At 33.8% G+C, this 24,260-nt stretch overlaps 1 protein-coding gene across 1 annotated transcript in view; it reads left to right on the plus strand.

The window, feature by feature from the left end:
• The window catches only part of SiaT (beta-galactoside-a-2,6-sialyltransferase), an 83,790-nt gene extending 66,253 nt beyond the window's left edge, over positions 1-17,537 (plus strand). The window contains exons 4-7 of the mRNA XM_075312478.1: positions 10,384-10,481; positions 10,848-11,127; positions 16,109-16,206; positions 17,102-17,537. Coding sequence (XP_075168593.1) covers positions 10,384-10,481; positions 10,848-11,127; positions 16,109-16,206; positions 17,102-17,266 — 641 coding nt within the window. The 3' untranslated portion in view covers positions 17,267-17,537. The remainder of the gene's footprint in view (positions 1-10,383; positions 10,482-10,847; positions 11,128-16,108; positions 16,207-17,101) is intronic.
• The last annotated feature ends 6,723 nt before the right edge of the window (positions 17,538-24,260 follow it).

Consider the following 24,260-nt stretch of genomic DNA (forward strand, 5'->3'; position numbering starts at 1 on the left):
GCTATATATTATTATGGACCGATGTGAACCAATTTTTGCATGGTTGTTAGAGACCATATACTAACACCATGTACCAAATTTCAGCCGGATCGGATGAAATTTGCTTCTCTTAGAGGCTCTGCAAGCCAAATCGGGGGATCGGTTTATATGGGGGCTATATATAATTATGGACCGATGTGGACCAATTTTTGCATGGTTGTTAGAGAGCATATACTAACACCATGTACCAAATTTCAGCCGGATCGGATGAAATTTGCTTCTCTTAGAGGCTCCGCAAGCCAAATCGGGGGATTGGTTTATATGGGGGCTATATATAATTATGGACTGATATGGACCAAATTTTGCATGGTTGTTAGAGACCATATACTAACACCATGTACCAAATTTCAGCCGGATCGGATGAAAATTGTTTCTCTTAGAGGCTCTGCAAGCCAAATCGGGGGATCGGTTTATATGGGGGCTATATATAATTATGGACCAATGTGAACCAATTTTTGCGTGGTTGTTAGAGACCATATACTAACACCATGTACCAAATTTCAGCCGGATCGGATAAAATTTGCTTCTCTTAGAGGCTCCGCAAGCCAAATCGGGGGATCGGTTTATATGGGGGCTATATATAATTATGGACCGATGTGAACCAATTTTTGCGTGGTTGTTAGAGACCATATACTAACACCATGTACCAAATTTCAGCCGGATCGGATAAAATTTGCTTCTCTTACAGGCCTCGCAAGCCAAATCGGGGGATCGGTTTATATGGGGGCTATATATAATTATGGACCGATGTGAACCAATTTTTGCGTGGTTGTTAGAGACCATATACTAACACCATGTACCAAATTTCAGCCGGATCGGATAAAATTTGCTTCTCTTACAGGCCTCGTAATCCAAATTTGGGGGTCCGTTTATATGGGGGCTATACGTAAAAGTGGACCGATATGGCCCATTTGCAATACCATCCGACCTACATCATCAATAACAACTACTTGTGCCAAGTTTCAAGTCGATAGCTTGTTTCGTTCGGAAGTTAGCGTGATTTCAACAGACGGACGGACGGACGGACGGACATGCTCAGATCGACTCATAATTTCACCACGACCCAGAATATATGTACTTTATGGGGTCTTAGAGCAATATTTCGATGTGTTACAAACGGAATGACAAAGTTAATATACCCCCCATCCAAAAGTACTAAATGTACCAAAAAACTAATTTAAATGTACCACATGTGCCAATACTTTTGTTCCTCAAAAAAGTGCCTTGTTTTAATTGTTTATAACTTAAATATTGAAAGAATAACAATTTTTCTAAAATAAACAAGTGTATACGGCCGTAAGTTCGGCCAGGCCGAATCTTATGTACCCTCCACCATGGATTGCGTAGAAACTTCTACGAAAGACTGTCATCCACATATTTCAACTCACATGGTTGTTAAATATCATATACTACCACCACGTACCAAATTTCAACCAGATCGGATGAATTTGCTTCTCCAAAAGGCACCGGAGGTGAAATCTGGGTATCGGTTTATATGGGAGCTATATATTATTATGGACTGATAGGAACCAATTCCTGCATGGTTGTTGGATACCCCATACTAACATCATTGGAAGAATTTTGCTCTTCCAAGGTGCTCCGGAGGTAAAATCTGTGGATCGGTTTATATAGGGGCTATATATTATTATGGACCGATGTGAACCAATTTTTGCATGGTTGTTAGAGACCATATACTAACACCATGTACCAAATTTCAGCCGGATCGGATGAAATTTGCTTCTCTTAGAGGCTCCGCAATCCAAATCGGGGGATCGGTTTATATAGGGGCTATATATTATTATGGACCGATGTGAACCAATTTTTGCTTGGTTGTTAGAGACCATATACTAACACCATGTACCAAATTTCAGCCGGATCGAACGAAAATTGTTTCTCTTAGAGGCTCTGCAAGCCAAATCGGGGGATCGGTTTATATGGGGGCTATATATAATTATGGACCGATGTGGACCAATTTTTGCATGGTTGTTAGAGAGCATATACTAACACCATGTACCAAATTTCAGCCGGATCGGATGAAATTTGCTTCTCTTAGAGGCTCCGCAAGCCAAATCGGGGGATCGGTTTATATGGGGGCTATATATAATTATGGACCGATGTGAACCAATTTTTGTGTGGTTGTTAGAGACCATATACTAACACCATGTACCAAATTTCAGCCGGATCGGATGAAATTTGCTTCTCTTAGAGGCTCCGCAAGCCAAATCGGGGGATCGGTTTATATGGGGGCCATATATATAATTATGAACCGATGTGAACCAATTTTTGCGTGGTTGTTAGAGACCATATACTAACACCATGTACCAAATTTCAGCCGGATCGGATAAAATTTGCTTCTCTTACAGGCCTCGCAATCCAAATTTGGGGGTCCGTTTATATGGGGGCTATACGTAAAAGTGGACCGATATGGCCCATTTGCAATACCATCCGACCTACATCAATAACAACTACTTGTGCCAAGTTTCAAGTCGATAGCTTGTTTCGTTCGGAAGTTAGCGTGATTTCAACAGACGGACGGACGGACGGACGGACATGCTCAGATCGACTCATAATTTCACCACGACCCAGAATATATATACTTTATGGTGTCTTAGAGCAATATTTCGATGTGTTACAAACGGAATGACAAAGTTAATATACCCCCCATCCTATGGTGGAGGGTATAAAAATCATCTAGATTAAAAAATGATAGGAAATGATGATAGATTAATCCAAATAAAAATATTTTTTAATTTAAAATAGCTTCATATCACTTTTAAAATATGGGTTTTAAACAAAATTGTTTGGTGTGCCAATACTTATGTGGGTCACTGTACCTGCCATAACCTCATTCTATAGTTTTTATTTTTAATATGTGTCATTGGCTCGAATTATATACAACATAGTTTTTCTTTTGCTCTCAATATGTCCAGTTTTAGTCCCACAAACCACCGTACGGGAAATTAATGCAAATTGCCACTAACGGATCTGTCACAGTATAGTTGCAATTTCTATATATAATTTATTGATTTCTATACTATCTTGATATTAAAAACTTTTTAGATTTTACTAAAATACAATTATCAAAATAATCTATTGTTCAATGTATCTCAAAATCTTTTCCTTTCTGGTGCGATTCGAATGCTCAAATTGAAACGGGTTCTATAGGTAGTCCAACTAAGTCGTCTTAGGACATGTCCTTTGGAATGAGTCCTAGTCGTGTCCTAAAGAGTTAATTTAATCCGTCAATGACAAACAAATGGTGAAGTTACCGGTAGCTTCCATACGTTTTGATCAGGGACCAGGCTTGTGCCGGTCCTGGGTTTTATCTATTTCCCATGGGACAGCAATAAGTTTTGATTTACCTCTTTAGCTTAAAGAAAAGTGCAGCTGAATCGTATCGATTACTCCCCGAAGCTTATCCGGAATGGGTTCTTTCCACTTCAACGTGCGACAAGTGGTTTTGTGCGTTTCAGAAGCTATGATTTTGATACGGAACGCAAAGTACGTTCATGGCAGCCGAATAAGTTTGAAGATACAGAATTGGATGTAGTACTCGATGAGGACTCCTATCAAATTAAAGAAGAACTTGGAATGATGCAAAAGCAAGGCCATTTGATACCGTACGGATTGAAGCCGAGAGACTTCAAATGATATTTATACCCTGCGCCACACTGTGGAACAGGGTATTATAAGTTAGTGCATATGTTTGTAAGACCCAGAAGGAGACGAGATAGACACATGGTGTCTTTGGCAATAATGCTCAGGGTGGGTCCCTGAGTCGATATAACCATGTCCGTCTGCCCGTCCGTCCGTCTGTCTGTGAACACATTTTTGTGATCAAAGTCTAGGTCGCAATTTAAGTCCAATCGCCTTCAAATTTGGCAGATGTTCCTAATTTTGGTCAGAATAGAACCCTATTGATTTTGGAAGAAATCGGTTCAGATTTAGATATAGCTCCCATATATATCTTTCGCCCGATATGCACTAATATGGACCCAGCAGCCAGAGTTTTATACCGATTTGCTTGAAATTTTGTACAAACATAATACTTAGTCGTATAGTCAAGTGTGCAAAATTTGATTGAAATCGGTTCAGATTTAGATATAGCTCCCATATATATCTTTCGCCAGATATGGAATTATATGGCCCCAGAAGCCAGATTTTTGGCCGAATTTGGTTGAAATTTTGCACAGGGAGTAGATTTAGCATTGTAGCTATGCGTGCAAAATTTGGTTGCAATCGATTCAGATTTAGATATAGCTCCCATATATATCTTTCGCCCGATATGGACTTATATGGCCCCAGAAGCCAGAGATTTGGCCCAATTTGGTTGAAATTTTGCACTAGGAGTACAATTAGTAATATAGTCATGTGTGCAAAAATTTGATTGAAATCGATTCAGATTTAGATATAGCTCCCATATATAAAGGGTGATACGGTCAAAATTTGGTCAAGGGAAAACGTGTGTAAATCGGTGAAATCGTTTATTTAAAAAATCGAATTAAATTTCGTTTTCAAGTTCAATTAGTATAAAATTCAGGAAAAATATTCAGATAGGCTTTCGCTTTTCCAAATCCAAATTGCCGGGCCTCACGCTTGACACCTGCCATCAGATTTTGTACAGCCACCTTGTCCACCTTCTTCGCCGCAGAAAGCCAGTTTGCCTTGAATTGCTGCTCGTCCTTAGCAGTTTTTTGGTCTTCTTTAGGTTCCGCATGACAATAGCCCAGTATTTCTCAATTGGGCGGAGCTCTGGCATGTTGGGAGGGTTCTTGTCCTTGGGAACCACCTGCACGTTGTTGGCGGCGTACCACTCCATGGCCTTTTTACCGTAATGGCAAGATGCCAAATCCGGCCAAAACAGTACGGAACAACCGTGATTCTTCAGGAAAGACGTTTATTCAAACACTCTTTCACGTAAATTTCTTGGTTGACAGTCCCGGATGCTATGAAAATGCTGATTTTCAAGCCACAGGTACAGATGGCTTGCCAAACAAGATATTTCTTTGCGAACTTTGACAGTTTTATGTGCTTGAAAATATCTGCTACCTTTCCCCTTCCTTTTGTCGTATAAAACTCCTGTCCCGGAAGCTGCTTGTAGTCGGATTTGACGTAGGTTTCGTCGTCCATTACCACGCAGTCAAACTTCGTCAGCATCGTCGTATACATCCTCCCGGATCGCGCTTTGGCCGTCGTATTTTGTTTATCATCGCGAATTGGAGTCACTACCTTCTTGTAAGTTGATAGTCCGGCTCGTTTTGTTTTGGCTCGATACACGGTTGTAGACGATACACCCAGCTTATTTGCGGCATCTCGGAGAGAGAGGTTAGGGTTTCGCTTGAAACTACCGGCAACTCTCTTTGTCGTCTCAGCGGCTTCCGGTTTTCGATTTCCCCCCGATCCAGACTTCCTGGCTGTCGACAAACGTTCCCGAAACACTTTAATTACATTTGTAACGGTTGATTTGGCAACTTTTAGCGATTTTGCCAGCTTTGCGTGCGAGTAGCTCGGATTTTCGCGATGCGCGAGCAAAATTTTGTTACGCTGCTCTTCTTGCTTGGACGGCATTTTGACAACTGAAGAGTGAATTCCAAAATCAAAATAGGAGCAACATTCTACACACACACCTTCAAAATGAGGGGTGTTCAGGTTTTTTAAATGCAAAATTGAAAGAAATACGTCAAGTTTATATTGACCGAATTTTGACCGTATCACCCTTTATGTTTTTCTGATTTCGACAAAAATGGTCAAAATACCAACATTGGTGCAGGGTATAATATAGTCGGCCCCGCCCGACTTTAGACTTTCCTTACGTGTTTTCACTTGCAATCAGCTGCTCCAAAGAAAAATATGTTTGCAACACTGATATTTCAGGCTCACTTAGGCTATTCAGTCCATTATAATATTGCAGTGGTGAACTTCTTCAATTCTATGTTAAGCTCAATGCCAAGAAACCTACTTTTTATAGCCGAGTCCGAACAGTGTTCCACATTGCGGTGAAACCACTTAGAGAAGCTATTGAAATACTCAGATATGTTACCAGCATTACTGAGAGGGGATAATTCACAGCTGAAAACATTATTTTGGTGTTCGGTCGAAACTGGGGTTGAAGCCACAACCCTATGTTTGCAAGGCGGACAAGCTAACCATTGCACAACGGTGGCTCCCGCATCGTTACTACGTAATGAAAAGTGGATCTACTATGAAAACCCTAAGCGAAAAAAACATATGCAAAATTTCAACTAAATCGGAGCAAAAAATTGGCCTCTGTGGGCAATTGAGTGTAAATCGGGCGAAAGCTATATATGAGAGCTATATCTAAATCTGAACCGATTTGGCTGATATTGTGCAAGTTTTTCGAGACTCATAAAATATTCGGATGTACGGAATTTGAGGAAGATCGGTTGATATACACGCCAATTATGACCAGATCGGTGAAAAATATATATGGCAGCTATATCTAAATCTGAACCGATTTTTTCCAAAATCAATAGGGATCGTCCTTGAGCCGAAACAGGACCTTATACAAAATTTTAGGACAATCCGACTAAAACAGCGAGCTGTACTTTGCACACAAAAATACATCAACAGACAGACAGACAGATGGACAGACAGACAGACGGACATCGCTAAATCGACTCAGAATTTAATTCTAAGCCGATCCGTATATAAAAGGTTGGTCTATGATTACTCCTTCTTGGCGTTACATACAAATGCACAAACTTATTATACCCTGTACCACATAGTGGTGAAGGGTATAAAAATCCCCTATGAAATATTGCCCCGATATAATGTAAAGATTTTTCGTTTGCATCCGATTCTTCATCTTTATTTTGTCCATGGATTTTTTTTTTGGGGCTCCATGTCATCATTTATTTATTTATTTATTTTCTAAATGGGAAAATCTAGACGTATAAAAGGATTTTTCATTTCAGTTCAGCTCTCTAGACTTATTTTCTGTTTGTTATTAGCTATAACTTGTTTTTTCTTTTTTTTTAAATTTTCTTATTAGAGGGGAGCTCTGTGCCCTTGGCATCATATAAATCACTGTGCCAAATAATCGTATCTAACATAGTCCCAAACAAGTATATACGGCCGTAAGTTCGGCCAGGCCGAATCTTATGTACCCTCCACCATGGATTGTGTAGAAACTTCTACGAAAGACTGTCATCTACAATCGAATTAATTGGGTTGTGGTATCTTAAAACTTCTTAACATCGTTTTCTAAATTGTTAGTTAGTCCATACGTGATATATATTAGACAAAAAAGGTATGTATAGGTAGGTCTACAAATAATTACGAATCGATATGGATTTTTGCACGGTACGTAGAGAGCCAGAATTGAAATATGGGGGTCGCTTATATGGGGGCTATATACAATAATGAACTTCATATGGACCAGTTTTTGTGTGATTGGCGATCGATTTATCTGAGGGCTATATATAACTATAAACCGATATGGACCTAGTTAGGCATGGTTGTTAACGGCCATATACTAGCACAATGTACCAAATTTCAACTGACTCGGATGAAATTTGCTCCTCCAAGAGGCTCCAAAACCAAATCTAGGGATCGGTTTATATGGGGGCTATATATGATTATGGACTGATATGGACCACTTTTGGCATGGTTGTTAAATACCATATACTACCACCACGTACCGTCGACTGCCGCAAATCTCTCAATGAGATGGCTGAGCAGTACAACATTCACCTAATATGGGTGCCTGGCCATAGGAACATACCGGGGAACTGCGAAGCGGATGAGTTGGCAAGGCTAGGGACTACCTTACATATTCCAAGGGAACTAGAATTTGCTAGTATGCCCCTAGCTACCTGCAAGCTCATACTGCGTGAGAAGGCTGTTATGATGGCAAATGTTCGATGGGAGAATTGCAAGGGTTGTAACGACACCAAGCAAATATGGCCCCATTTAAACTTAAACCGCACACTAGATATGCTAATGTTCTCGAGACGTCAGATATCACTCCTGATATCTGCTATAACGGGTCGCTGCCTGATAGGCGATTTTGCAAAAACTATTGGCGCGAAGTATAATGACTATTGTATGAGCTGTAATGATGCGGAGGAAAAGGAATCAATTAAACACCTCTTGTGTGAGTGTACTGCATTTTGTGTAAAGCGCAAGTAACTTTTAGGAGCATATAGCTTCAGATTACTGGTGGATCTGGAAAACGTTAACTGAAGCAGTCTGCTAATGTTTTTGGAACAATCTGGTTGGTTCAGCGAAGAAAAATAATCGAGAAGGTTCAGCGGTTAAAACTAGAAGTGCCCATATGTAATAGGTACTTTTAGTTAATCTGGTATCACAATGGACTGAATAGTCTAAGTGAGCCTGAATCTTAATCGGGCTGCCACTTTAACCTAACCAAATTTCAACCAGATCGGATGAATTTTACTTCTCCAAAAGGCACCAGAGGTCAAATCCAGGGATCGGTTTATATGGGGGCTATATATAATTATGGACCGATGTGGACCAATTCCTGCATGGTTGTTGGATATCATATACTAACATCACGTACCAAATTTCAACCGAATCGAATGAATTTTGCTCTTCCAAGCGGCTCCGGAGGTCAAATCTGGGGATCGGTTTATATGGGGCCTATATATATTATTGACCGATTTCGACCAATTTTTGCATGGGTGTTTGAGGCCATATATTACCATCACGTACCAAATTTCAACTGAATCAGATGAATTTTGGTCTTCCAAGAGGCTCCGGAGGTCAAATCTGGGGATCGGTTTATATGGAGGCTATATATAATAATGCACCGATGTGGACACATTTTTGCATGATCATTGGAGACCATATACTAACACCATGTACCAAATTTCAGCCGGATCGGATGAAATTTGCTTCTCTTAGAGGCTCCGCAAGCCAAATCGGGGGATCGGTTTATATGGGGGCTATATATATTTATTGACCGATGTGGACCAATTTTTGCATAGTTGTTAGAGACCATATACTAACACCATGTACCAAATTTCAGCCGGATCGGATGAAATTTTCTTCTCTTAGAGGCTCCGCAAGCCAAATCGGGGGATCGTTTTATATGGGGGCTATATATAATTATGGATCGATGTGGACCAATTTTTGCATAGTTGTTAGAGACCATATACTTACATCATGTACCAAATTTCAGCCGGATCGGATGAAATTTGCTTCTCTTAGAGGGTCTGAAAGCCAAATTTGGAGGTCCGTTTATATAGGGGCTATACGTAAAAGTGGACCGATATGGCCCATTTGCAATACCATGCGACCTACATCAATAACAACTACTTGTGCCAAGTTTCAAGTCGATAGATTGTTTCGTTCGGAAGTTAGCGTGATTTCAACAGACGGACGGACGGACATGCTCAGATCGACTCAGAATTTCACCACGACCCAGAATATATATATACTTTATGGGGTCTTAGAGCAATATTTCGATGTGTTATAAACGGAATGACAAAGTTAATATACCCCCATCCTGTGGTGGAGGGTATAAAAATTCTCCAAAAGTGAAAAAAATCCCCAAAAACATTTATAAAAAATTCACTATGAAATACTCTTTCAATATAAAACTCTTCAAAAAAAAACGCTATATTTTTCTTTTCCATCCGAATCCTTAACTTGCCCATGGACTTCTTTAAAATATATTTGCTGTGGCAGTATGTATTCATTTATTAATTTAGTTTTCTAAATGGGAAAATCAATTCAGCTGTCTACTTCAATTTCTGCTTGTTATGAGCTCTATGTTGTCCTTTCTTTTTAATGTCATCCTATTATAGGAACTCTATGTCCTTGGTATCTTAGAAATCACTGTGCCAAAGAATCGTATCTAGCATACTCCCGAAAAGGAACATTTAGAACATCCATCTTAATATATAACCTAGTTTTAATTCATGTCCTTAAACAATGGGTCTATAATTGCTCAAAGGTTGTTATTTACATTTTTGGACAATTATTTTCAACCCAGTTTAAAATTAAATGTTGAAACACGTTTCTCATTTGCAAATCAGGTTTTCATTTTAATTTTCCATGACTTGTTTTATTTCCTTGTGTGTGTGTGTGTGTGTTTGTAAGGACAATCCCCAAAATGGAACGACAACATTTTAAAATATTCACGTATTGACGTTCGCTTTGTTTCATTTCATGGGAGAACATCATTTAAGTTTCATTAACTGTATTGCTCATTTGAGCATCCTTAATTTTTATAGACCCCTATAACTGTCTCCATCTCTTGATCTCATGCTCTCTCTCTCTCTCTTCCTCTATTTTTAAATGGGTGTACTCTCGTTTTAATAACTATCATTTTGTTTCTACTCTAATTTCGTTATTTAGACAGTCATGACATCGTAATGAGATTTAATCATGCTCCAACTGAGGGATATGAAGTTGATGTGGGCAGCAAAACAACCATACGTGTGGTGAATTCACAAGTAAGTATAACACAGAGTCGTTTGTGACTACCGACTGCAAGCCAATGGAAAAAATTGAGTGGCTCTGAAGCAAGTGGTAGACTAAATGTTAGCCTACTGAGTGAAAATAATGAAATCCTACCGAATATGCAAATAAAAATTATTTTATTATATTTCCTTTAGTTTTGGTCATTACAATCATTTTATTATTATTTGTTTTTTTAATTTCCTTTGTATTTTTTTACGCTTGAATTATTTTTTATATTCGTCATTTTTCTCTTACCTGTTTTTTTATTGTGTTCATCAATCCATCCAAGCATACATCCATCTATATCCATTTGTTGTTTTTAATGCATAACAAAAGATTTATTTTTCACTTCCTTTTAGGTTGTCACAAAGCCTGAATTTGATTTCACTCATGCACCCATATTTCAAAATGTCACCATTGCCGCTTGGGATCCCGGCAAATACAATGGAACTCTGGAGGATTGGTTGACAACATCGGATTATGATTTATTTACGAATTATGAAATTTATAGGCGGCGTTATCCAAAATCACGTGCCTTTCTAATCGATCCGCATTCGATATGGCGTCTATGGCAAAGTTTACAAATGTTCGCTGGCAATCGTCCATTACGGAAAAATCCACCCAGTTCGGGATTTATAGGTAAGATAACGCTTGTCAATAATTTCAAATATGTAATAAGGAATTTTGACAAAGTTCTGTTTTGGAAAACAAGTGAAGTCGAAGTTCGATTAATAAAATTGCACACTGAAAAAATAGGAAAATAATAAAAAAAAATAAAATAAGGAATCGATAAGAAAATGTTCAAAACTCGAAAATTAACTTTAACTCTACGTTTTCTAAAAAATATAAAATCGTCTTTATTTAATAATTAAATTTAACTAATCGACTGTTGATTAGTTTTTTTTTTTTTGAAAATAGGGCAAAAAAAACGCCTAATTTGATATTTTTATGTTGGTAGCTTTTTACCTAAAAAAAGGTAAACCACCTACGTGGTGGAAATGTAGGTTCATTATCGAAAAATTTAAAAAAATCTCAGTACTAAATTTTCTTCAAACTAAAAAAAAAAAAAAACGTTATTAAAGTTAATATTTTTTTTATTTATGTATTTATCTATTTATTTATTAAAGAATTTAAAACCATAATAAATTATGAAAAATTATTTTTATTTATTTTTAATTATTATTTATTTTTTTGTATTATAATAAAAATTCATATTGGGAAGGAAAAATTGAATAAAACAAATTGAAAATAATACAATTTTTGCAGTTACACATTTTTAAATTGTTTTTAGCTCTACACGACGATAGACACCATTTAATTAAATTAGTAAATAATTTTAGAAAAATATTTTATTCGAATTTAGTGCAATTGTTCACTTCGATTTCAAAAAGCGTTTTTCCAATTTTTTGCTAGTTTAGTTGGTCACTTTAGATAGTCAAAAAAGTAAGAGAAATAAATCAACTACATACCTAAAATATGTCAAATGTGAAAGTGAAAATGTTAGCTATGGCAAAATTTAAATAAAATCAAATAATTTTCATGAACTAAAATAAAGTTAAATCAGCTAAAGAAATTTTCATAAATTTTTTTTTGAAGATTGATAGTGACCAAAATACAACGTTAGAAATTAATTGGAAACGTCGACTTTTCCAAAATTGTAGAAAGTCAAAAAGCCGACGTTTAAAATTTAGCACACAAACGAAATGCACTAGGTGCAAAAGTCCTACGGATTTAGATCACGGTTGCCGCAATTGGTAGAATACTACCAAAAATTTTAGATTTTTTACTAGTTGACAGATTGGTAGAATAAATTATCAATAGAAACATATTTTTGACAAAATTTTCTATAGATATAAAATTTTTATGCTTTTTATCACATAATCTCGGCTGTAGGTCTATAAATTAAACTCGAAATTGTTGGTTTCTAGTTTTTTTTTTTTCCGATATTTCGGTTGACTTCGTCAGACCGTTTTCAAGGCTACAAATTTGGAGATTATGAGATAAAAATCATAAAAACTAAAATAAAAGGTCAACAATATCAACAAAAAAAGATATAAAATTTTGACAAAATTTTCGATAGAAATAAAATTTTGACAAAATTTTCTATAGAAATAAAATTTTGACAAAATTTTCTATAGAAATAAAATTTTGACAAAATTTTCTATAGAAATAAAATTTTGACAAAATTTTCTATAGAAATAAAATTTTGACAAAATTTTCTATACAAATAAAATTTTGACAAAATTTTCTATAGAAATAAAATTGTGACAAAATTTTCTATAGAAATAAAATTTTGACAAAAATTTCTATAGAAATAAAATTGTAACAAAATTTTCTATAGAAATAAAATTTTGACAAAATTTTCTATAGAAATAAAATCCTGACAAAATTTTCTATAGAAATAAAATTTTGACAAAATTTTCTATAGCAATAAAATTTTGACAAAATTTTGAACATAAATAAGATTTTGACAAAATTTTCTATAGAAATAACATTTTGACTAAATTTTCGATAGAAATAAAATTTTGACAAAATTTTCTATAGAAATAAAATTTTGATAAAATTATGTATAGAAATAAAATTTTGACAAAATTTACTATAGAAATAAAATTGTGACAAAATTTTTTATATAAATAAAATTTTCTACTGAAAAAAATTTTTGACAAAATTTCCTATATATATAAACTTTTCTACAGAAATAAAACTTTGACAAAAATTTCCATAGAAATAAAATTTTGACAAAATTTTCTATAGAAATAAAATTTTGACAAAATTTCCTACAGAAATAAAATTTTGACAAAATTTTCTATAGAAATAAAATGTTGACAAAATTTTCTATAGGAATAAAATTTTGACAAAATTTTCTACATAAAATAAAATTTTGACAAAATTTTCTATAGAAATAAAATTTTGACAAAAATTTTCTATAGAAATAAAATTTTGATAAATATTTTATATAGAAATAAAATTTTGACAAAATTTTCTATAAAAACAAAATTGTGACAAAATTTTCAATACAAATAAAAATTTCACAAAATTTTCTATAGAAATAAAAATTTGACAAATTTTTCTATAGAAATAAAAATTTTAAAAATTTTTCTATAGAAATAAATTTTTGACAAAAGTTTCTAAAGAAATAAAATTGTAACAATATCTTCTATAGAAATAAATATTACACAAAGTTATCTACAGAAATAAAATGTTGACAAAATTTTCTATAGAAATAAAATTTTGACAAAACTTTCTTTAGACATAAAATTTTGACAAAATTTGCTATAGAAATAAAATTTTGCAAAATTTTCTATAGGAGTAAAATTTTGACAAAATTTTCTACAGAAATAAAATTTTGACAAAATTTTCTATAGGAATACAATTTTGACAAAATTTTCTACAGAAATAAAATTTTGAAAACATTTTCTCTCATTTTCTCAATATAAATAATAATTTATATTTTCGTGTCAGCTCATAATATTAATATTTGACAAAATTTTCTATAGCAATAACATTTTGACAAAATTTTCTATAGAAATAAAATTTTGACAAAATTTTCTATAGAAATAAAATTTTGACAAAATTTTCTATAGAAATAAAATTTTGACAAAATTTTCTATAGAAATAAAATTTTGACAAAATTCTCTATAGAAATAAGATTTTGACAAAATTTTCTATAGAAATAAAATTTTGACAAAATTTTCTATAGAAATAAAATTGTGACAAAATTTTCTATAGAAATAAAATTTTGATAAAATTTTCTATAGAAATAACATTTTGAAAACAGTTTCTATAGAAATACAGTTGTGACAATCTTTTCTATAGCAATAAAATTTTTACAAAAATTTTCTATAGAAATAAAATTTTGACAACATTTTCTCAATATCTTTAAAAATTTATATTTTCGTGTAAGGTCATACTATTGAAGGTCGTTGTGAATAAGTTCTCCCTTTTTGGTAGACATAGTAACTTTCTCTTTTGTGGCAAGCTAATATCGCGCAAACATTTAAAATACAACAAGGTCGTACCACTTTTTGGATGCGAAAGAAATGGTAGCAACCTGAAGTTGGTAGCAATAGATATTAGCCATTTACATTATTACAAACCCCAATATGATAAATATAATTAAATTGTTTTCGACATATTGAAGAAATTTGATCAAAGTAAATTAACCAATTTCAATTGTTAAAGAAAATTTCAAATTCTAAAGTAAAAAGTTAGAGAAAAAATTGCAAAAATGTCTTTAGCGTCGTACGAAGTTCAAGATGGGCACAGGTTTCGTAAAATTTACAAAGTTTAGGAAATTCTGAACAATTTTCTTGGAAATTGGAAAATAAGAAAAACATTCTTCAATTTAAATTTAAATAAATTGAGCTAATTTTGTTGTAGAAATTTTCGTTGACATTTTTGTGAGAGTTAATAGTGACCAAAATCGTCTAATTGACTTTTACGAAAACAAAAAGTCGACTTTGAAATAAATTGAAAATTTGATAGATATTTTTATGCTTACTCTTCAAACATCAAAACAAAAATCGCCCTTTAATAATCCCCAGAGTCGAAACTAAAATTCTCAACAGTTTTACAAAGTCCAAACGCCAACATTTACAATCTTGTGAATAGTCGAAAAAGCGACGTTTGCAAAAGTCGAATGGTATTACCAGGCTCCTTCCTCTAAATGGTTTCACCCATAAGGTGGGTATTAAGTTCGAGTTTAGCCACTAAAATCGTCATTTTTTCACGATTAATTTTCTTTAATAATCCATTTTAATGAATACAAACTTTGTGAAAATTTGCTTTGGGATATTCCCATTAAGTTATAATGAAATCTGCAACAAATATGTATAATTTTATGACTTTTTTTTACTGATTTAGTTTTCCCTTTGTGAAAATTAGCGGCTAAACTCGAACTTAATACTCACCCATACACAAAAAAACATCTCCAAAATATTTCCACTTAAAAAGTTAATTAAAGTTAAAGTTGTAATTTTTAAACAAATTTAAATCTAAATCAAATTAAAATTCATTTAAGCTAATTATTGAATATTTTTACATTTTTAATTAAAATATTGGTTGTCTCAATTAACATTTCAATTAAATAAAAAAATTATTTCCAATTAAAAAATAATTGAAAATTTGATTCCAAAATAGTTAGATTCATTCGACATAATTATAACGGGAAAATGCATAATATGTTACATGTACAAACTCTTGTAAAAATTATATTATTCAAATGAGAAATAATTATAAATAATATAATAAATTATTGGTAACCTCAATAAAAAAAAATAATTGCATTTTTCCATACCCAATCAATTAAATTTTTTAAATGAGCCAATCAAAAAGATAAATTTTAAACGCTGTCCTTATAAATTATTTTCTTATCGCGCATTTATTTAGGTTCACCCTTTGCTCATAGCCTTTATGAGGTAACAGCGCCTCATTAGGCCATCAATGAACATATTAAGTTGTGGTCATTAATTACCGCAAATATCTGTTTTGGATTGCCTCAATAAATTTATCACAAAACTCATCGACCTAACTTGACTGGTTTACAATGTATTTTTTTTTTTTTTATAACGTTCTCTTCTCCTTTTTCTCTTTTTTTCTTTCTCTTTTGATTGCTTTATAGGATTGGCCCTACTACTACCTCATTGTCCCGTGGTGGATTTTATCGAATATATGCCATCGACACGTCTCAATGGACGTTGCCATTACTATAGCAAGGAGGTAAGTTAAGCCTCCCCTATCATCATTAATAAATTACATTATAACCCCCCACACACACACACACACACAAGCACACCCAGCATCTACATGCACACAGACCCACAGTCAAAGGTCCTTTTGCCATATCAGTATTTGATATCAGTCAGTGATTTCTTTTAAATGTATTTCTCATGATTGGATGATAGCCTATTTGCTTCGTGGTGGGTGGTCTCTAAAGTTATTTCAATTATAATTAATAGCCTGATTTTAATATTATCCATGGGACATAGGCAGCTGCCCCAAAAGTTTTGAAATACTTGCGAAACATGGATCTTGAATGCCATTGAGCTTTTGGTATGGGTCATTCCAGGAAAAAGCTTAAGGCAAAGATCAAGTTGTTTTTGCACATTATTATGTTGTCAGAAATTTCATGGAACATTGTTAATTTCATACGAAATAACAGGCTATTTCACATGAAAAATAAAAACAATTATCAATTTAATCGTCTGGTCCTGACTAGAAATTATTTATTTTTTATAATTACAAATTATAATAATCTTATTTATACGGGCACTAACTACTAGAGGCTATCGGCCCAGCCGGGGAATAAATGACCAAAATCCATATTTCTAGATATGACAAACGACGCGACAAACTCTTTGTACTCCCCCCAACCTGAGTGTTGCAATGATTAGCTTGCTCTTATCTTTGGCAATGAATGACCTTTCATCTGCATACACATACAAGCACAAATTCCTCACATACATATTTATCTCCGCTCACATTATTTCTTGGCTGTTCTCATACATTATTAATTATTTGAATTTTCTTATTTTTCTTTTTTCTCCCTCCAAATTTTATTGGTTTTTATATGACCATTTCTGTTGGATTTTTTCATCCCATACTCCGGTGACAGATCAATTCGGCCTGTACATTTGGTGCTTGGCATCCCTTGGCTGCAGAGAAATTAATGGCATTGGATATGAATGTGGCCGATGATATGTCTGTCTTTCAATTTGGTATCTTGCGTATTCGGCGACCGGATAAATTGCTATGCGGCTTTAATTTCCTTGGTTATTGAGGTAGTTAGTGTATGGAGATTTGAGGGAAATATTTATGCTCTCCCTCTCAGTCTACAAATCACTCACTCTCGCTCTCCCATAACACCCAACCAATCATCATGGCAGCATGGCTGAATGAAGATGTCATCTATCTTATTGTATTTTATTTTTTTGTTGTTGTAGAATTATTACATGAAAAATATGCGGAAAATAAACGAAAACGAAAAGAAATATGCGAAAAAATGACAAAAACATGGAATAATAATAAATATTAATAAGGAGACATGAGAATTCAACTAAGCGTTTTACTGGGATGGTTTGTGTATGTCGTTATGTGTTTATCGTTAGTTATCTCTCGCTCGTTGCTCTCTCTCTCTCACTCTCTCTAGTTCAATGCAGATGTTAATTATTTTTTTGGCATTTCCATTCATCTCCATAACAATTTTAATGATTTATCATCCTTGACATTATTGTTAAGTAATTATTCAGGAATTATATATTTGCCTTGTTATGCTAATGCAGATTATCACAATATTGTATTAATATTTGAAGATTACAATACAATAACATCCCCTAGGTATAAGAAAATTCAAAGAATTCATAGCAGACAAATGAACTTAAGATGTGAAGTAAGCGAATATGGGTCCTGAATGTTAAACCGGTAAAGACACTAGAAGGACTAAAATTGCCAAATATATCGAACCGAGTTTTTGAGCAAGACGATACAAGTGTCTGATATGTTAAAATAAATTACTTAGGAGTAACCTTGAACAGGAAACGGAATTGGAAGATCCACATCAAAGAAAGGACTGCAAAAGCCCAAAGAAGTTGGACACTATGCAGATGAGCGCCATTCACCATTGTGGCATCACAATGGACAGAATAGTCTTAATGAGCCTGAAATATCGGGTTACCACTACACCTGACCTAACCATGCAAAAGAGCGGTGGGCTCTAAATGGGGCTTGAATCCAAAGGTTACGTATTGGTTGTATGAGAGCGTACATAATAAGGCCAATCTTGACATATAAGGTGGGCGGAAGTGGAGAAGAAGTGCAAAATAGAAATTTTACAAAGGGTCTAACGGAAATTTTTGCTGAACATAACTGGGGCAATGAAGACCAGGTCAAACAGTGCCTTAGAGACGATAATGGACTTAAGACCTATAGTGGTTCAGGTCAAAAGCGTAGTCACCATGGTTGCGATGAGATTTAATATGTTGGGAGAATGGACGGAAGCTCGAAACCTCACGAATCTCCAATTATCAAAGGATAATAGGAGAGACAGTGGGAGAAATGGCGGATGCTGCAACAATTCATGATCGTACACAGAAAAAAATTTCCGTAGTTAAACTAACGCTAAATGTAACTTATTTTTATTGGAAAAAAATTATTTGCTTGTAGTTAAATTTTATTATTTTTATCGAAATTTTCCACAGTTTAATGAAATCGTACTTTTTTAAGTATGTCTCACAAGTTTTATGAACTAAACGTGAGTATAAAGTTCAATGATCGTACACATCAGTTCAAAATGAACTAAAGCGAAAGAAGATTTTCGTACGATTCGCAAAAATAGTAAGAATGAACTACTGTATGGTTAAAATGATCATGATTTGGCGCCAATGATTTTCTTCCTTACTTTTAGTTAATTTTTTCTTCTATGAGATGATGTAATTTCGTGAACTGCAATTAAAAAGAACAACAGAGCATTAAAAATTCCTGATTTTAACAACGCTTTGTGGAAATCTCAAAATGTGGAGTAAAATTTAGTTCAATTTTCGTACGAGGTAGTTCATTGTTCCTATAAAACAGTTCACTTTTTTCTCGGTGTATCCCGGAGGAAGGGTGAGAGAACGAAGATGGATGAGATAACGAGACTGGGGACATATGTGGACCCAGGACCCAGACACCGAGATCCTATTCCGATTACCGGACAGCACAGCACAATTCTGAAGGCAGAAGTGCGTGTCATAGCGGAATGTGTTGAATGGCTTTGAAATAACATGAAGCCACATAACATAAACATTTGCACAGATTGCCGGAGGGCATTAAGGCCATAGCAGACATTACGTTTTGATCGCGAACCGTATACAAGAGCATGATCAACAAATACTCGAAATACGGTAGTATCCGCATCATATGGGCGCCGGGACATGCCGGAGTAAGAGAAAACGTTAAGGCGGATGTGAACTTGGAGCACGCAAAATCAATAGTAGCGACGCTGACCGAGTTGGATAAAAGGACACGCGAGACACATAAAACGTGTGGGCCAATGCAACAGTCGAATGGATGACGAAAATACTATACGGTGATCCAGATAAGAAAATAAGTCGACAAGCAGAGTAGTACAAAATTTAGGAGGATAGTTGGTATAATGACCGGGCACCTGGAATTTGACAAAATTTTCTATAGAAATAAAATTTTGACAAAATTTTCTATAGCAATACAATTTTTGACAAAATTTTCTATAGAAATAAAATTTTGACAAAATTTTCTATAGAAATAAAATTTTGACAAAATTTTCTATAGAAATAAAATTTTGACAAAATTTTCTATAGAAATAAAATTTTGACAAAATTTTCTATAGAAACTTTTCTATAGAAATAAAATTTTTACAAAATTTTCTATAGAAATAAAATATTGACAGAATTTTCTATAAAAATAAAATTTGACAAAATTTTCTATAGAAATAAAATTTTGACAAAATTTTCTATAAAAATAACATTTTGACAAAATTTTCTATAAAAATAACATTTTGACAAAATTTTCTATAGAAATAAAATTTTGACAAAATTTTCTACAGAAATAAAATTTTGACAAAATTTTCTACAAAAATAAAATTTTGACAAAATTTTCTACAGAAATAAAATTTTGACAATATTTTCTATAAAAATAACATTTTGACAAAATTTTCTATAAAAAACACATTTTGACAAAATTTTCTATAGAAATAAAATTTTGACAAAATTTCCTACAGAAATAAAATTTTTACAAAATTTTCTATAGAAATAAAATTTTTACAAAATTTTCTATTGAAATAAAATTTTGACAAAACTTTCGATAGAAATAAAATTTTGACAAAATTTTCTATAGAAATAACATTTTGACAAAATTTTCTATAGAAATAAATTATTGACAGAATTTTCTATAAAAATAAAATGTTGACAAAATTTTCTATAGAAATAAAATTTTGACAAAATTTTCTACAGAAATAAAATTTTGACAAAAATTTTCTATAGAAATAAAATTTTGACAAAATTTTCTATAGAAATAACATTTTGACAAAATTTTCTATAGAAATAAAATTTTGGCAAAATTTTCTACAGAAATAAAGTTTTGACAAAATTTTCTACAGAAATAAAATTTTGACAAAATTTTCTACAGAAATAAAATTGGAAGTAAAATTTTCCGAAGTACATTTTGGATTTAAAGATATCGTCTCTACACCGATAAGGGTACATCTTTGCCTAGTTAAGGCAAGGTGTTGACAAAGGTAGTATTCCAAGGTCTCAACATCCTTAAAACACGTCCAACATGCATCATCCTCTTCTGCTACTATTCGAAAATTTTGTCAAAATTTTATCTCTATAGAAAATTTTGTCAAAATTTTATTTCTATAGAAAATTTTGTCAAAATTTTATTTCTATAGAAAATTTTGTTAAAATTTTATTTCTATAGAAAATTTTGTCAAAATTTTATTTCTATAGAAAATTTGTGAAGTACCTCTTAGTTGGAGAGGAATAAATTGTAAAATCTACCAAAACATCAAGAATTCTACCAATCTACCCTAACAGTAAAAAATCTACCATTTTTGGTCGAATTTTACCAACTGTCCAGCAAAAAATTTGGAAGTACTTCTAAGAGCACAACTTTAAAAGCACTTCCAAAAAATGTCATCCAAAGATGTTCTTTATTTGAACTACTCAGGAAGATCTTTTAATTCAATTTTTTATAACTCGTGTTTTCGTAGTTTTAAAGGGTAAGTTTAACTTTTTTTGTTTCAAATATGTTAAAAACAGAGTAAGGTTTAATAAAATGGTACAAAATATTTAAATTTTGTCAAAAAAAAAAATCCATTCTAGAAAAATTGGGAATTTGTGAAAACATTTGATGTCAAATGTTTCAGGCAAGCGTTAGAGTGCATTTTAAACAGCATAAAAAATTATAAAAAATTATTTATTTGGCAAAATATCACAATTTTTTCTAATTCACATCCAAAACACTTAATTCGGATCACACCCTAAGAAGTGATGCAAATTCAGTGCAACGGCTGTGGAAATGGTGGACATCCGTTCTATGATAAGCCCATGTTAAATGCATCGCTTCTGTGCCAATTTTGCACAACTTCCGAATCCAAAAATCACATTTTCACTACCTTTTTGGGTACGCTTTTTTTGCTGGGTGTGGCAACCGTGCTTAGGAGTCGGTCCTGAGCATGTGTCACACCACAATGTGTCCATCTCTTCTTTTTTTTGATAATGCAAACATATGCACTATCCCAGTTCCACTGCCAATTTCAGACAAATAGGAAAATAATGTGATGTCTCGAAGCTCAAGAAACCAAATCGGGAGATGGATCTATATGGCGGATATACAAAAACATGGACCGATTTTCGTATACAAATTAAGGTGGCTGCTCAATACTCTAGAAATCAAATCGGGGGTTTGTTACTATGGCGGGCTATATAAAAAAAACAACTTTGCCTTCACACAGACAAACAATAAAACTGTGCCAAATTTCAGAGCGATAGCTCCATTATTGAAGGCTAGAGTGTGATTAAAATCGACAGACAGACAGACATACGGACATCGTTACGTAGAATCTTCTTAGAATTTCTATCGTTATCGTTATTTCGATGGAATGGCAATCTTATTATACCCGCACTGTCATCCTATGATGGTGGGAATAATGTATGTCTAGGGCTTTATAAATAATAAAATTAAATAAAAATGACAAGTTAGCTAATATTTATAGACGAGAGTTTATAGTTGTGGATGAGACTTTTACACATCAACCTGGCATTATTAATGGATTTAACTACCCCTGAAAAATGATTTTCTATGTGTCTGTCTCGAGATTGTGACCATTACACCACATAACGTCCTAACCTAACATAGCCAAATGGAAGAGTCTCTTTGTCATCTCTAGATTTTAACGCAGTTCCATATAATTACATCGTTCAAACTTCTACCCCAAAAGACTCTGATTATGTCTCATACAAAGCACAACAATGGCTAAATTGAAATGATCTGCTATTGCCATAAATGCATTCCAATGAGTTGTCATCGACAAATATGGCTAATAAATGGTAGAATAAAATCGCGCAAAAAGAAAACAAAATAAAAGCGAAACAAAAGAACAATCATTGCCAGCTTGGACTGGGAATACGTTTAAGAATTACGGAAATATTCTGGAGGACAATAAAGACAAATGAAATAGGTAACAATCAAAAGCCATCAAACAAATTGTAATTCAATATAAATTTTCCATAATGTATGGTTGGATATGGGCTGTTTATTTTTTGTTATGGAAATATCTGAAGTATTATCTTCACTGGACCTTAGGTCTGCGGCACGGAAGTATGCAAAAGATGTCCAATTTCATGCAAATTCTCATTATTAAAGATGTTTATCACTTGTTGCGAACGTGCGACCTTATGGGGTGGTAGTCATCAGGTGGTGTTGTAGGCCATACACGCTCCAATTCCAGTTGAAACAAAGGCATAAACAACAAAAACAAAATCAAAGGATGAGTGATTATTGAAAGAATAATTAAATTCAATACGCCATTGTGGTGGCATGCAGTGGAAATTACTTTGTTTGCAATTAAATCAATAAAAATTATTAGCTTCTGCAGTGAGTTTTTATAAGAACCCTTCTTGTCATCTTGTAAATTTTCAACAAGCAGAAATTTGAGTGCAATAAAACAAACAAACAAACATATTCCTCCTTTAAGATGGTCATGGAAGTATAGTAAATTTGTCTTAGTTTCTCCCACCATTGCTCGTTACTGTAATACTGACAGTGTTGCATAGTGTTCAAAAAACAAAACGGTAACAACACCAGCAATAAATCCAAAACTCGAGGCTGTGGTAGAAAACTTATTCGTTGGCTGAATATCTCTCGTGAACGGATGCAAGAAGTGTAAGAGTTCATCGTTGCATAAAATAAGTTAGGCTGGAATGAGCCAAGATGTTCCTTTGCTTGTACGAAAGGGGCTAGTTAACGTATTTGGCTTTCTCGCATGAAAAGACATTCCAAATTGAGAAGTTTGTGAAAAAAGTGATCAGGTTTACTTGGGTTAGGGTGGGAAATGCTTTGTGGACAGTGCACCGGAATCTCATCACAATGGATTATACCGGCTAAAACCCATCCCTTTTCCCTCGGGGTATGATTACTACCTCGGATCCGCTTTCGCATTACTTCGAGATGGACCCCACGAGATGTGCACGTGTGTAATATTTTGGTCACGCTCACGCACACTCCCGACGGAGAAATCTTATTCACGCACACGATATTTTTTGGTAGGACTCACGCTCACGAAAAGAAAATTTGTACTCACGCACGAAAATCTTTTAAATGTCGTGACTCACGAAAAACCTCGTGACTCACGAATAATTGTATGGGTGATATACCTATAGAACCTGATTGAAAACATGAGTATGGTAAAAATCGAGTGCGTTATAAAGGGTGTTTAAAATTTCAAGGGCCGATGTTGATTTTGAATAAAACACAAAACTATTTAGGAAATTATAGTAATTTTATTTTATTACTAGCGTAACCCGGCCCGCTTCGCTACGCCTTCCAAAGCGTATTTGTAGGAATATTTTGCGTTAAGTTAGTCAACCATATCCTTCGTGCTGAAAACAAATTCGAAAAGATTTGAATTCTTTCAAACAAATCCGACTACGTGCTTTTTCGTTTATAGGTACAAATACGACGGATATGCATATGTAAAACGGTTCGTCTTAAAAAATGTCGGGGAGAGGGTGTACCCTTTCCTCCAATTTTTTTAA

The sequence above is a fragment of the Haematobia irritans genome, chromosome 5, assembly GCF_050003625.1.
Source record: "Haematobia irritans isolate KBUSLIRL chromosome 5, ASM5000362v1, whole genome shotgun sequence".
NCBI lineage: Eukaryota > Metazoa > Arthropoda > Insecta > Diptera > Muscidae > Haematobia > Haematobia irritans.